The sequence below is a fragment of the Littorina saxatilis genome, unplaced genomic scaffold (assembly GCF_037325665.1).
Source record: "Littorina saxatilis isolate snail1 unplaced genomic scaffold, US_GU_Lsax_2.0 scaffold_718, whole genome shotgun sequence".
In the NCBI taxonomy this organism is placed as follows: Eukaryota; Metazoa; Mollusca; class Gastropoda; order Littorinimorpha; family Littorinidae; genus Littorina; species Littorina saxatilis.
In genome coordinates this window covers 9,083-20,000 of record NW_027126967.1, presented here as the reverse complement: position 1 = coordinate 20,000, position 10,918 = coordinate 9,083, and the positions used below count along the sequence as shown (strand labels likewise).

The 10,918-nt window shown below is 41.9% G+C and overlaps 1 protein-coding gene across 1 annotated transcript in view; it reads left to right on the top strand.

Moving 5' to 3' along the window:
• The window catches only part of LOC138955439 (protocadherin-9-like), a 12,954-nt gene extending 2,381 nt beyond the window's left edge, over positions 1-10,573 (top strand). Inside the window, exons 1-4 of the mRNA XM_070327046.1 lie at positions 1-584; positions 1,488-1,625; positions 5,211-5,318; positions 8,870-10,573. The exon at positions 1-584 is cut by the window's left edge and continues 2,381 nt beyond it. Of these exons, the coding sequence (XP_070183147.1) occupies positions 1-584; positions 1,488-1,625; positions 5,211-5,318; positions 8,870-8,881 (842 nt within the window). The 3' untranslated portion in view covers positions 8,882-10,573. The remainder of the gene's footprint in view (positions 585-1,487; positions 1,626-5,210; positions 5,319-8,869) is intronic.
• The last annotated feature ends 345 nt before the right edge of the window (positions 10,574-10,918 follow it).

Below are 10,918 nucleotides of genomic sequence, written 5' to 3'. Positions count from 1 at the left end.
TGGCGCAGCAGGCCTTGCTCAAAATCGAAGTCGCTGCGTCCTCAGAGCTGATGCAGAGCGACACCAACATGAAGATCGTCATCGCTCTGGTGTGCGTCACGCTCTTCCTCGCCCTAGCCGTCCTCACCACTCTCCTGCTCATCCGTTACTTCGACCGCAAGAGGAGAACAGCTTCGGAGAAACATCGGCACGAGATACTCACCAAGTCAGGCTACCAGCCCGAACCGATGGAAAAAGGCGAGGCTTACAGGACAGAGAAGGGCGAGCCGTTCAGAACGGCGACAGTGTTCACGTCCAGCAGAGAAGATACCACGGTGTACAGCCCCAAAAGAGACCTTAGTGCCATTCACAAAGCCGCGGAGGCCGCCAAGAATAAAAAGAAGACTGTGAGTTTCGAGCGGGACAGGCACCCGAGTATCATGGAGGAGGAGGGGGACCTACCCCTTTACTACGAGGAGGGGGGATACTCCGGTGTAAATGACACTTACCCCGTGCAGGCGGTTGGGGAGTTGCTTCACTCGCCGGGGAGTTTTTCTACCTTTAAACCACCGCCTCGACCTCATTTATACGAAGAGCAGCAGCGGGTGAGTGAGATTTATAAGTAAGTGAGCCTGTTCGTAAGTTTAGATATTAATATCTGTGCTTGTTTGTTTGTTTGTTTGTTTGTTTGTTTGTTTGTTTGTCTTTTTATTGGTTTGTATTGTTTTGGTCATTGTTTGCTTTTTCTGCCTCGGTGCTGTAATGTGTCAGTACATCGTTGATGCTAGGAGTCTTTGGATGAGTTGTGTGTGTTTGTATATATTTACTTTTGTCTGTCTGCCTGTCTGTCTGTCTGGTTGTTTTGTCTGTCTGCCTGCCTGTCTGCCTGTCTCTGTCTGTCTCTATATCTGTCTGTCACTCTCACTGTCTCTCACTGTCTCTCTTATTCTCTCGCGGTGTCCCTCTCTAACTGTCTGTGTCGGGTTTTTCTGTCTCTTCTCTTTCTCTGTCACTTTTGCCTCTTGCTTTCTTGGTTCTGGGTATACACGTATGAGTTTCTGCATACGTGTTTGAATGTGCGTGTATGTGCTTTGTAAGCGTGTATGGTATGTATGTGTGTGTGTGTCTGTGTGTGTGTGTGTGTATGTGTGTGTGTGTGTGTGTGTGTGTGTGTGTGTGTGCGCGCGTGTGCGAGTGCGTGTGTGTCTGCCTGTCTGTAGGTCTGTCTGTCTGCCTGTCTGTCTGTCTGCCTGTCTGTCTGTCTGTCTGTCTGCAAGAGACTTATTTCAAGCACCGCCTGTGTGCAAATTTAAATTGAAGCGCTTTGTCTCGATTTTATTGTATCTGTCAACAAATCTAAACAAACTTGCCGCTTTGTCTAGATGTTATTGTATCTGTCAACAAATCTAAACAAACTTGCTGTCAAACCTCACTTTATCATTGTTGCCTCTGTCAACTCTAATTTTCACGCTCGTAAATTAATCTGACTTTTTGCACGTGCCTCACAGCGGTCACCACAACAAGGAGTCAGCGGGTCACAGGACAAGGACCAGCCAGCGGACGCTGTCCACTTTGCCCTCAGACAGCACAACGCTCTGGTCAGGTCCATCAGGAACACCAGACCCCCTCCCTATCAACAGCAGCAGGTAAAGACCCGAGTGTTCTGCTTAAAGAAAAAAGTATAAAGAGGCACACAAAAGAAGCCCCCCCCCCCCCTTGTCTCCCAAAAAGTGAATAACAAAAACAATGTTGGTTATTGGAACGTTTTTTGACAAAACAAATTGATCAGCATCTTGTCTCTAATGTGGCCTCTGCAATACGTAAAGTGCATCATGCAAGCTAGCTTCGTCGACAATTGTGAGATAAGTTCATTATCTGTATTATTAGTGTTTGTCTGTCTGTCTACTGGATCAACGTACGCTTAATGTAACGTTTACTATAATTATGACAAAACAAAACGTTACATTAAACGTACGTCGATCAATTGATCAAACACTAATGATACAGATAATTAACTTATCTCACAATTGTCGACGAAACTAGCTTCTTCTTCTTCTTCTTCTGCGTTCGTGGGCTGAAACTCCCACGTACACTCGTGTTTTTTGCACGAGTGGAATTTTACGTGTATGACCGTTTTTTACCCCGCCATTTAGGCAGCCATACGCCGTTTTCGGAGGAAGCATGCTGGGTATTTTCGTGTTTCTATAACCCACCGAACTCTGACATGGATTATAGGATCTTTTTCGTGCGCACTTGGTCTTGTGCTTGCGTGTAACAATACAATACAATACAATACAATACAATACAATACAATAACTTTATTAATCTCTAAAAGAGAAATTGCATTGTTGAGCGTTTGTGTCCGTAATAATAACATACATAAAACATTCAAAATAAACATTTGTTCTTTGTCCTGAGAAAATACAGCACATTGGTTATCACATAAGAAAGTTCGGGGCTGTTCGGACACCGAGGAGAGTCTGCACACAAAGTTGACTCTGATAAATAAATCTCTCGCCGAACGTGGGGACGAACTCACGCTGACAGCGGCCATCTGGATACAAATCCAGCGCGCTACCGACTGAGCTACATCCCCGCCCAAACTAGCTTCAATAACCTACCTTTTTTTTTTTATTCTGAATTTTGGAACGTTAGCAGTGTGGATTTCTCCGACAAAGTGGGTGTAGAGGGCGGAGCAGGAAGCGGATTTTGGTTACAAGCATGCTAACAGTAAGGGCAAGAGTGAAATTGGCGGTTGTGGTCTGAAGGCGATGTTCCAAACAATGGGTAACACGCGCAAAGGTATTGTCAAATAAATAACTGGAACAGAAAGAAGAATAGCGCAGTATTATGGCTGCTAGAGTAACAGGGCATTTATATAGGCTTTGTGTTGTGAGGGCATGCTGAATTATATTAAGTGTGTGCCTTTCTGTGTACAGTGGTTGCTAAATAAAACAGTTTTTGAAACCGACACGATACAAACACATAAGAAAGAATAACACGCGAAGAAAAGAAAAAAATAACAACAAAAACAAAAACAGAAGCATGAAAGGAAAAGAGAACAAAATTAATAATATGAATAACGAAAGCTGATGACTGTTTTCTCTTGGAAGCACAGTCGAGTCGTTTTAATCAAGAGTACTCTTCGATTCATTCGCACTGATGGTTTGCATTTCCTTCCATTACGCGTAAAATGTGCCCTTCCGTTTGACTCAACATGTGCCGCAGCCGAGTACATAACGTATGCGTTTTACAGCCCGCCAGATTTGAGCGACTTTAATTATCCGGTTAAGATTTTCCGTCTCGATTATTTGGGACGTTTTTCTTTGTCCAGGAAATGTTTTAAAGAGTGCCTCACGTCGCGCAAGAATGCTGATTTATCTGCAGACTTTGTCGAAACTCTCTTATCTGGAAATGAGGGAGAGGGTTCTGGAGTACCCTTTGCCCTACCCGTCGCTGTTTCTGTGCTTGTCTTTCTCGCTATCCTTTCCGCTTCTGTGCTCTCTGTCTCTGCCTCCTTCTAGCTTTGTCGCTCTGTCTCTCTGTGTTTGCGTGTGTCTGTCTGGGTGTCTGGGTGTCTCTGTGTCTTTCTGCGTCTCTTTGTGTGTGTGTGTGTGTGTTTGTGTGTGTGTGTTTGTGTGTGTTTGTGTGTGTTTGTGTGTGTGTTTGTGTGTGTGTGTTAATGTGTGTGTGTGTGTGTGTGTGTGAGTGTGTGTGTGTGTGTGTGTGTGTGTGTCAGTCCGTCTGTCTGACTGTCTGTCTGTCTCTCTCTGTCTGTCTTTTTTTCTATTTCTGTCTTTCTCTTTTTGTGTCTCTCGGTCTATCCGTGACTCTGTCTTATTATGTGGTTATTTGTTTCCTTTAATATATTTTATTTTATTTGAGCATTTCCTCTCACCACGAAAAGTCACAGCCAAATATGGTTAACGCTCTCAACACCTTCACATTTTCACCTTTTTTTGTATTGTGTTTTTTTCAATTTTATTGAGTCACTTGAGAAAAAGTGACTCTATGTAATCGGTCAGTGTTAGTCTGTCCGGCCGGCCGTCCGGCCGGCCGTCCGGCCGGCCGTCCGTAGACACCACCTTAACGTTGGACTTTTCTCGGAAACTATCAAAGCGATCGGGCTCATATTTTGTTTAGTCGTGACCTCCAATGACCTCTACACTTTAACGATGGTTTCGTTGACCTTTGACCTTTTTCAAGGTCACAGGTCAGCGTCAAAGGAAAAATTAGACATTTTATATCTTTGACAAAGTTCATCGGATGTGATTGAAACTTTGTAGGATTATTCTTTACATCAAAGTATTTACATCTGTAGCCTTTTACGAACGTTATCAGAAAAACAAGGGAGATAACTAGCCTTTTCTAGATCTGTTCGGCAACACACAACTTAACGTTGGGCTTTTCTCGGAAACTATAAAAGTGACCGGGCTCAAATTTTATGTGAACGTGACTCATTGTGTTGTGAATAGCAATTTCTTCCTGTTCATCTGATGCCTCATATAATATTCAGAACTGCGAAAGTGACTCGATCGAGCGTTTGCTCTTCTTGTTTTGTAAGGAATATCCAGACAACTTTTTGTGATACAGTCTCTTTCGTTGCTTTCTCGACAAGAAAGAAATAAAGACAAAAAGGAAAAAAGAAAGAAAGACAGAAAGAAAGAAAGAAACAAACAAACAAACAAACAAACAAACAAAGTTAGAAACAAAGAAAGAACGCAAACAAGAAAACAATAACGAAAGAAAGAAAGAGATAAAGAAAGAAAGACAGACAGACGGACAGACGCCAGGAAAGAGAGGAAGCCACAGCACATTGCGAAACAACATTTGAATGAGCAGAGTTTAGATGTAGCAATATCACGTGACAGTAATATTTGACGTAGTTAAGACCGAGTCTGTGGGCGGTGTCAGATATCCGTGTGTAAAACTATTCACGGTCACTGAATATGCTTGTGACGCAAATGAGAGATGCAAGATGAATTTTAGAAGAGACAAGATTTGATAAGAACATCAGAGAAACAAAAAAAACTGCTTGCAAGCCAATTTTCCTGCGAGGAAAACCCGTGTAAAGCTGTCAAATGTTCTGTGAAAAGTTCTTGACAATTATGAGCTCGCAGCAGGTTCGATTTTGATTGCTCTCATGTAAAAATCATTTCCTCTTGCTCGTGTTTTGTCTCAACAAAACTGTCAGTTGTATGTGCACTAATGAAGGGATTATTTTTTTGCAGGGCGCAGAACCGCGTGGTGATAAGGACGTAGAAGTTTGGAGCAGTTCTTCCGCCGACACCAGTGATAGCGGCCACGGCGGAAGTGAAATAGATGTCTCTACTGTCAAGGTAATTTGCATATCTCCGCCGGGCTATTTGCATACTTTTGTAATCATAGACGGCGGGTCATTTGGAGTTCATTTCAGACAGCAGTTGGTGGGTGTATGTCTATTTAAAAAAAATAAAGTGTAAAGAAACGAGATTTTGGAGAGAGGGGGTTTTTGAAAGGGATTTATTCTTGCCTTACAAGACATACGGATGGACACAATGCGGTCAGACCGACTTTCGTGTTTGCACATAATAACCAGCACAATCATGCCTGCCTACACCCCCCCCCCCACACACACACACAAACACGTACACACACACAAAGACACTTACACACACACAAAGACACTTACACACACACACACACACACACAGAAACACAGACACACGTACACACGCTCACACAAACACACACACACACACACACACACACATACACATACACACGTACACACACACAAACACACACAAACACACACAAACACACAGACACACACACACACACACACACACACACACACACACACACACACTCTCTCTCTCTCTCTCTCTCTCTAAGACCGGATAAATGTCTTTTTAGCACGCAAAGAGGCTTGTAAAATTCACTTGAGTTCTCTTTCCCCAGTAAAAACAAAAATCTAAATAACAAGAACGGTTTGCACTGTTTTTTGTTTATATCCTTATAAAGGGAGAAATCTCTCGTCTTCTTATCTTACTCGCAGACTTCTTACATTTCCGTTGATTGAGCCTAAAAACCAAACGAGAGAACATTTGCAGAGGAGGATTTAAATATCTAGCTTTTACGACGGTTTTTCCTCACTTGCCCTTTTAAAGCCTTTTAAAGACAATTTCACTGTCTCAATTTGCAGACATTACGATTAAATAGCGGGGTCCTATTTTCCCGGCTTTTAACTTGGAAAACGGTTTACTAATCATTAGCTTTGTTAAGTGTTTTAATAGATGGAATTGGTCAAAAGAAGAGTCGATGTGTGAATCCTTTTTCTCCTCATTGTCGAGACAAAAAGTGTTAGAGTGAACAAAGATGTGGTATGACAAGGCAAAAGACGAAGGAGATAGACTCGGGGAGAGAGAGAGAAAGAGAGGGAGAGAGAGAGAGAGAGAGAGAGAGAGAGAGAGAGAGAGAGAGAGAGAGAGAGAGAGAGAGAGAGAGACACACACACACACACACACACACTCACACACACACTCACACACACACACACACACACACACGCACGCACACACCCCCCCACACACACACACACACATACACACACACACACACACACACACACACACACACACACACACACACACACACACACACACATACACACACAAGAAAACGAGGGAATTCCGGAAATATGTGATAACAAAACCAGAAAAAAAACTTACACCCAACAGAAAGGAAGTTAATATCTCCAATAACTTAGCGTTACAACGCCAGCGCACCATTTCTCTTGACATTCTATCTTTTCCGTCTCTAGAGGGGGAAGGGGGACGGGGGCGGGGGGATACAAAGCCTCCCTTGTCGCCGGTAATTTTTGTGACAGCGTAGTTAAACCGTGTACGTGGATTAGAAATCGGATTTGTCCGAGGCTAATTTGCACTTAGCGTGGCCGTCCAACATGCCTTAAGTGTGTAGAGTGGCATGTTCAAGTGTTTCTACCTCCCCTTTCATGGCACACTGGGGAACAAGAGAGAGGGTGTTATCCGCTTCGAGAGGATTCAGCCCCCGTAATTAGCCCTGATTCCGAATCTTGTTCCTGCTTGTTTCTCGCGCTCAATTAAAAGGAGAGAAAAAACATGAACGTACACGTACACACGCAGGCAAGCTGGCACACAGGCACGCGCGCGGCAAAAAACCCCGTGCACTCCCGTTTAGACTCACATGCGCAAAAGTAAAGAAAAGATCATGGCAAACAAAGAAAGATTGAAACAAAAGAAGAAGGCAGATACAACGCCTCATTTTATGTTGGACATTTTGGAGTGACTGGGGGTAGCAAGGAGGGCTCTCCTTGCAGGAAAAGGGACAGTATAACCATAACACTTTGTGATCAGGAGTTGTGTACTGTGAAATCTGCTTTTCATTCAAAGGAAGATAAAGAGAAGAAGGGAAAGCCACCCGCCCCGTTACGTGGCTCTACTGTCTTAAAGAAACTTATTCATGAGAGCTTATAAAGGCCAGAAAGCTTTTTCAGAACTCTTTGAAAAAAGCTGAAACATTTTAGCATCCCCAGGGGTGGTGTCCGGAAACCCCAGAATCTCTACTACTACTACTACTACTACTACTACTACTACTACTACTACTACTACTACTACTACTACTACTACTACTAACACTACTAATACTGCTACTACTGCCACTACTACGTACGACTACAACTACTACCACCTCCACCACCACCACCACCACAACAACCGTCAGCACCAGTGTAATGACGACGTTTCATTACAAATAAACGAGTGTACCATTTAAAGTCAGTTCTTACGATACCAGTTGAAGGGACGTTTAGAAGCAACAATCAACCAAATCATACAATTCCACCAATAGAACTTGGTCAAGTATTTGGGAAATAATCTCGATATGAAATGTTCGTTATTATCGTTTACAGGCAAGGTGTGTCAAACCAAATCATACAATTCCACCAATAGAACTTGGTCAAGTATTGTTTGGGAAATAATCTCGATATGAAATGTTCGTTATTATCGTTTACAGGCAAGGTGTGTCAAACCAAATCATACAATTCCACCAATAGAACTTGGTCAAGTATTATTTGGGAAATAATCTCGATATGAAATGTTCGTTATTATCGTTTACAGGCAAGGTGTGTCAAACCAAATCATACAATTCCACCAATAGAACTTGGTCAAGTATTGTTTGGGAAATAATCTCGATATGAAATGTTCGTTATTATCGTTTACAGGCAAGGTGTGTCAAACCAAATCATACAATTCCACCAATAGAACTTGGTCAAGTATTGTTTGGGAAATAATCTCGATATGAAATGTTCGTTATTATCGTTTACAGGCAAGGTGTGTCAAACCAAATCATACAATTCCACCAATAGAACTTGGTAAAGTATTATTTGGGAAATAATCTCGATATGAAATGTTCGTTATTATTGTTTACAGGCAAGGTGTGTCAAACCAAATCATACAATTCCACCAATAGAACTTGGTCAAGTATTATTTGGGAAATAATCTCGATATGAAATGTTCGTTATTATCGTTTACAGGCAAGGTGTGTCAAACCAAATCATACAATTCCACCAATAGAACTTGGTCAAGTATTATTTGGGAAATAATCTCGATATGAAATGTTCGTTATTATCGTTTACAGGCAAGGTGTGTCAAAGAAAATGTTCCATTTGTATACATGTACTATTTTAATGAACAAATAAGTGTTTTTATTGTTCTTGTCATTGTTATTGTTATTATATGGAGTCTTGCGTAGATATATGCGGTTCTGCCACTAAATCTACGACAAGAGTCATCGATGCTGGCCGTCTCATATATGTTCCCCGACTCCATTATTAATCATGCTTTTTTCTTATTTTCTTCTGTTGCAGGTGAGCGTGTAGTGACAAGGGAAGCTTCACCTCAGAATCTCAGCCAGGCGCAGAATATTCAACTAAACCAACTCAGAAAAACCAAAGACTTCTGGATCCTTTTTCGTCGACAGGCTCTTCAAAACGACAAATGGCCTTTACCCTCACTTGTGCTTTTGGAGGAACTGGACTGTTTGCAAGTAATTGCTTGCGTCACTGATCCTCGCCTCCTGAGGCAATCAGAGCTTCTCGGCCCTCCTTACTCATCCCAAGCCGAATCAGAGGTGTGCTACTATACAAGGCTCAAAAGCTCTGAATGCTCCTTGTTAAGGCCGTGGGATGTTTTGACATGGTGGTACCACGTTTTGTTTGTGGCCGCCCTCTGTGGGCAACGAAATATAGCTGACTGCAACGTTCTCTCTTAGTTCGTGAAAGCGAATAGACCCGTTTTCTGCCTGATCCTTTTCTCCCTTTTGGGAATATCGGGTTTGTCTGAAGCAAGCCCTGGACAAATCTAAGGAGGTATCTGAAGATATTAAATGTGTGTGCACGTCTTGCTCGTGGTGTTCTTCGTGCGAACGTTTTTTTGTTGTTGGTCGAATTCACTTACTTGATACTTGTAGTTAATACAACAAGTTCCACGTAAATGCTGTGTTAGTGTATGAAGTTAACTCAGATGTATGACATTTGTGCTCCTGCATGAACATTCGTTTTTGACTTGCAGAGTAGGATTAATAATTGAGTCTAAACACAAAGTACACGCATACTGTTTTGCTGCGTAAAGGCATACAAAATTCAGAATTCGTTGTAGAAAAATATTTCAGGAACGCACATGTGTTTTGTATTTATGTGCCAACATGCTTCATATGACATTGCTCATGGTATATTCTTATAACGATTACTTGAAGTACAACTTTATTTTTCATTCTGACGAAACATGCTCGGCCAGGTATTTAATGTTTGTGTGTGTGTGTGTGTGTGTGTGTGTGTGTGTGTGTGTGTGTGTGTGTGTGTGTGTGTGTGTGTGTGTGTGTGTGTGTGTGTGTGTGTGTGTTGATCTTGATTCAGTAGAACACGAAGACCTGCCGCACGTATTATCCATTACCAGACCCTCTTACATAATCCCTTAGCCCCAAACTCCTTGCCCAATAGTTTGTGTCCACCTCTTTCCACACTAACTCACGATTACGCGACATTTTGTTGATCAGCGATTTTAGCGCAAAGTAAAATTACCTGTCGACTTGTAAACTGCGGTTTGAAAAACAAAAATGCCGTATGGATGTTATTGATTCTAAAACTCCATTATTATACTATGAGAGATTATCCAAGGATTTAGTTTAAACATACCATTTACAGCGTTTTCACAAAGTTTTTTTTTAACTCTAGCTGCTGGTGCTTTTTTAAACGGTTGTTTTGTTTGTATTGTAATGACTCGGAAAGGATTCATAGAGACAATAATTATTGGTGTGTGTCTACTTCTTGCTCAGATATTATTATATACATTGCTATTATTGTTATATTTCAATGCATTTACTGAAAGGTGATGTTTGAGAGCTGTACAATTTATGCACAAAGCGGAGAGAAAAAGTCGAAGTTACTCAATACTACAGGCAATGCTTTGATTTTTATTCGGTTCAATTTTAGGGGCAATCAATGGAACACCAGCGTGTGTGTGTGTGTGTGTGTGTGTGTGTGTGTGTGTGTGTGTGTGTGTGTGTGTGTCTGTGTCTGTGTGTGTGTGTGAGTGTGTGTGTGTGTCTGTGTGTGTGTGTGTGAGTGTGTGTGTTCTGTGCGTGTATGTGTGTGTGTGTGCGTGTACGTGTGTGTGTGTGTGTGTGTGTGTGTGTGTGTTTGTGTGTGTGTGTGTGTCTAGTTATTGCGGTTGCCTCCTATGCCCCTCTCTTACTCCTTTTGGAAAATACAGCTCATGATCGAAAACTTTACAGAATATTTTTTCCTCCATGTTTTGACAGATAAAACAAAGCGTGTGTGTTTTAGTTGCATGTGTTCTTCCTTGTAATTTGGTTATCACGCATTACGACAGTGGCTCATTGATAATACTTTTGTTTT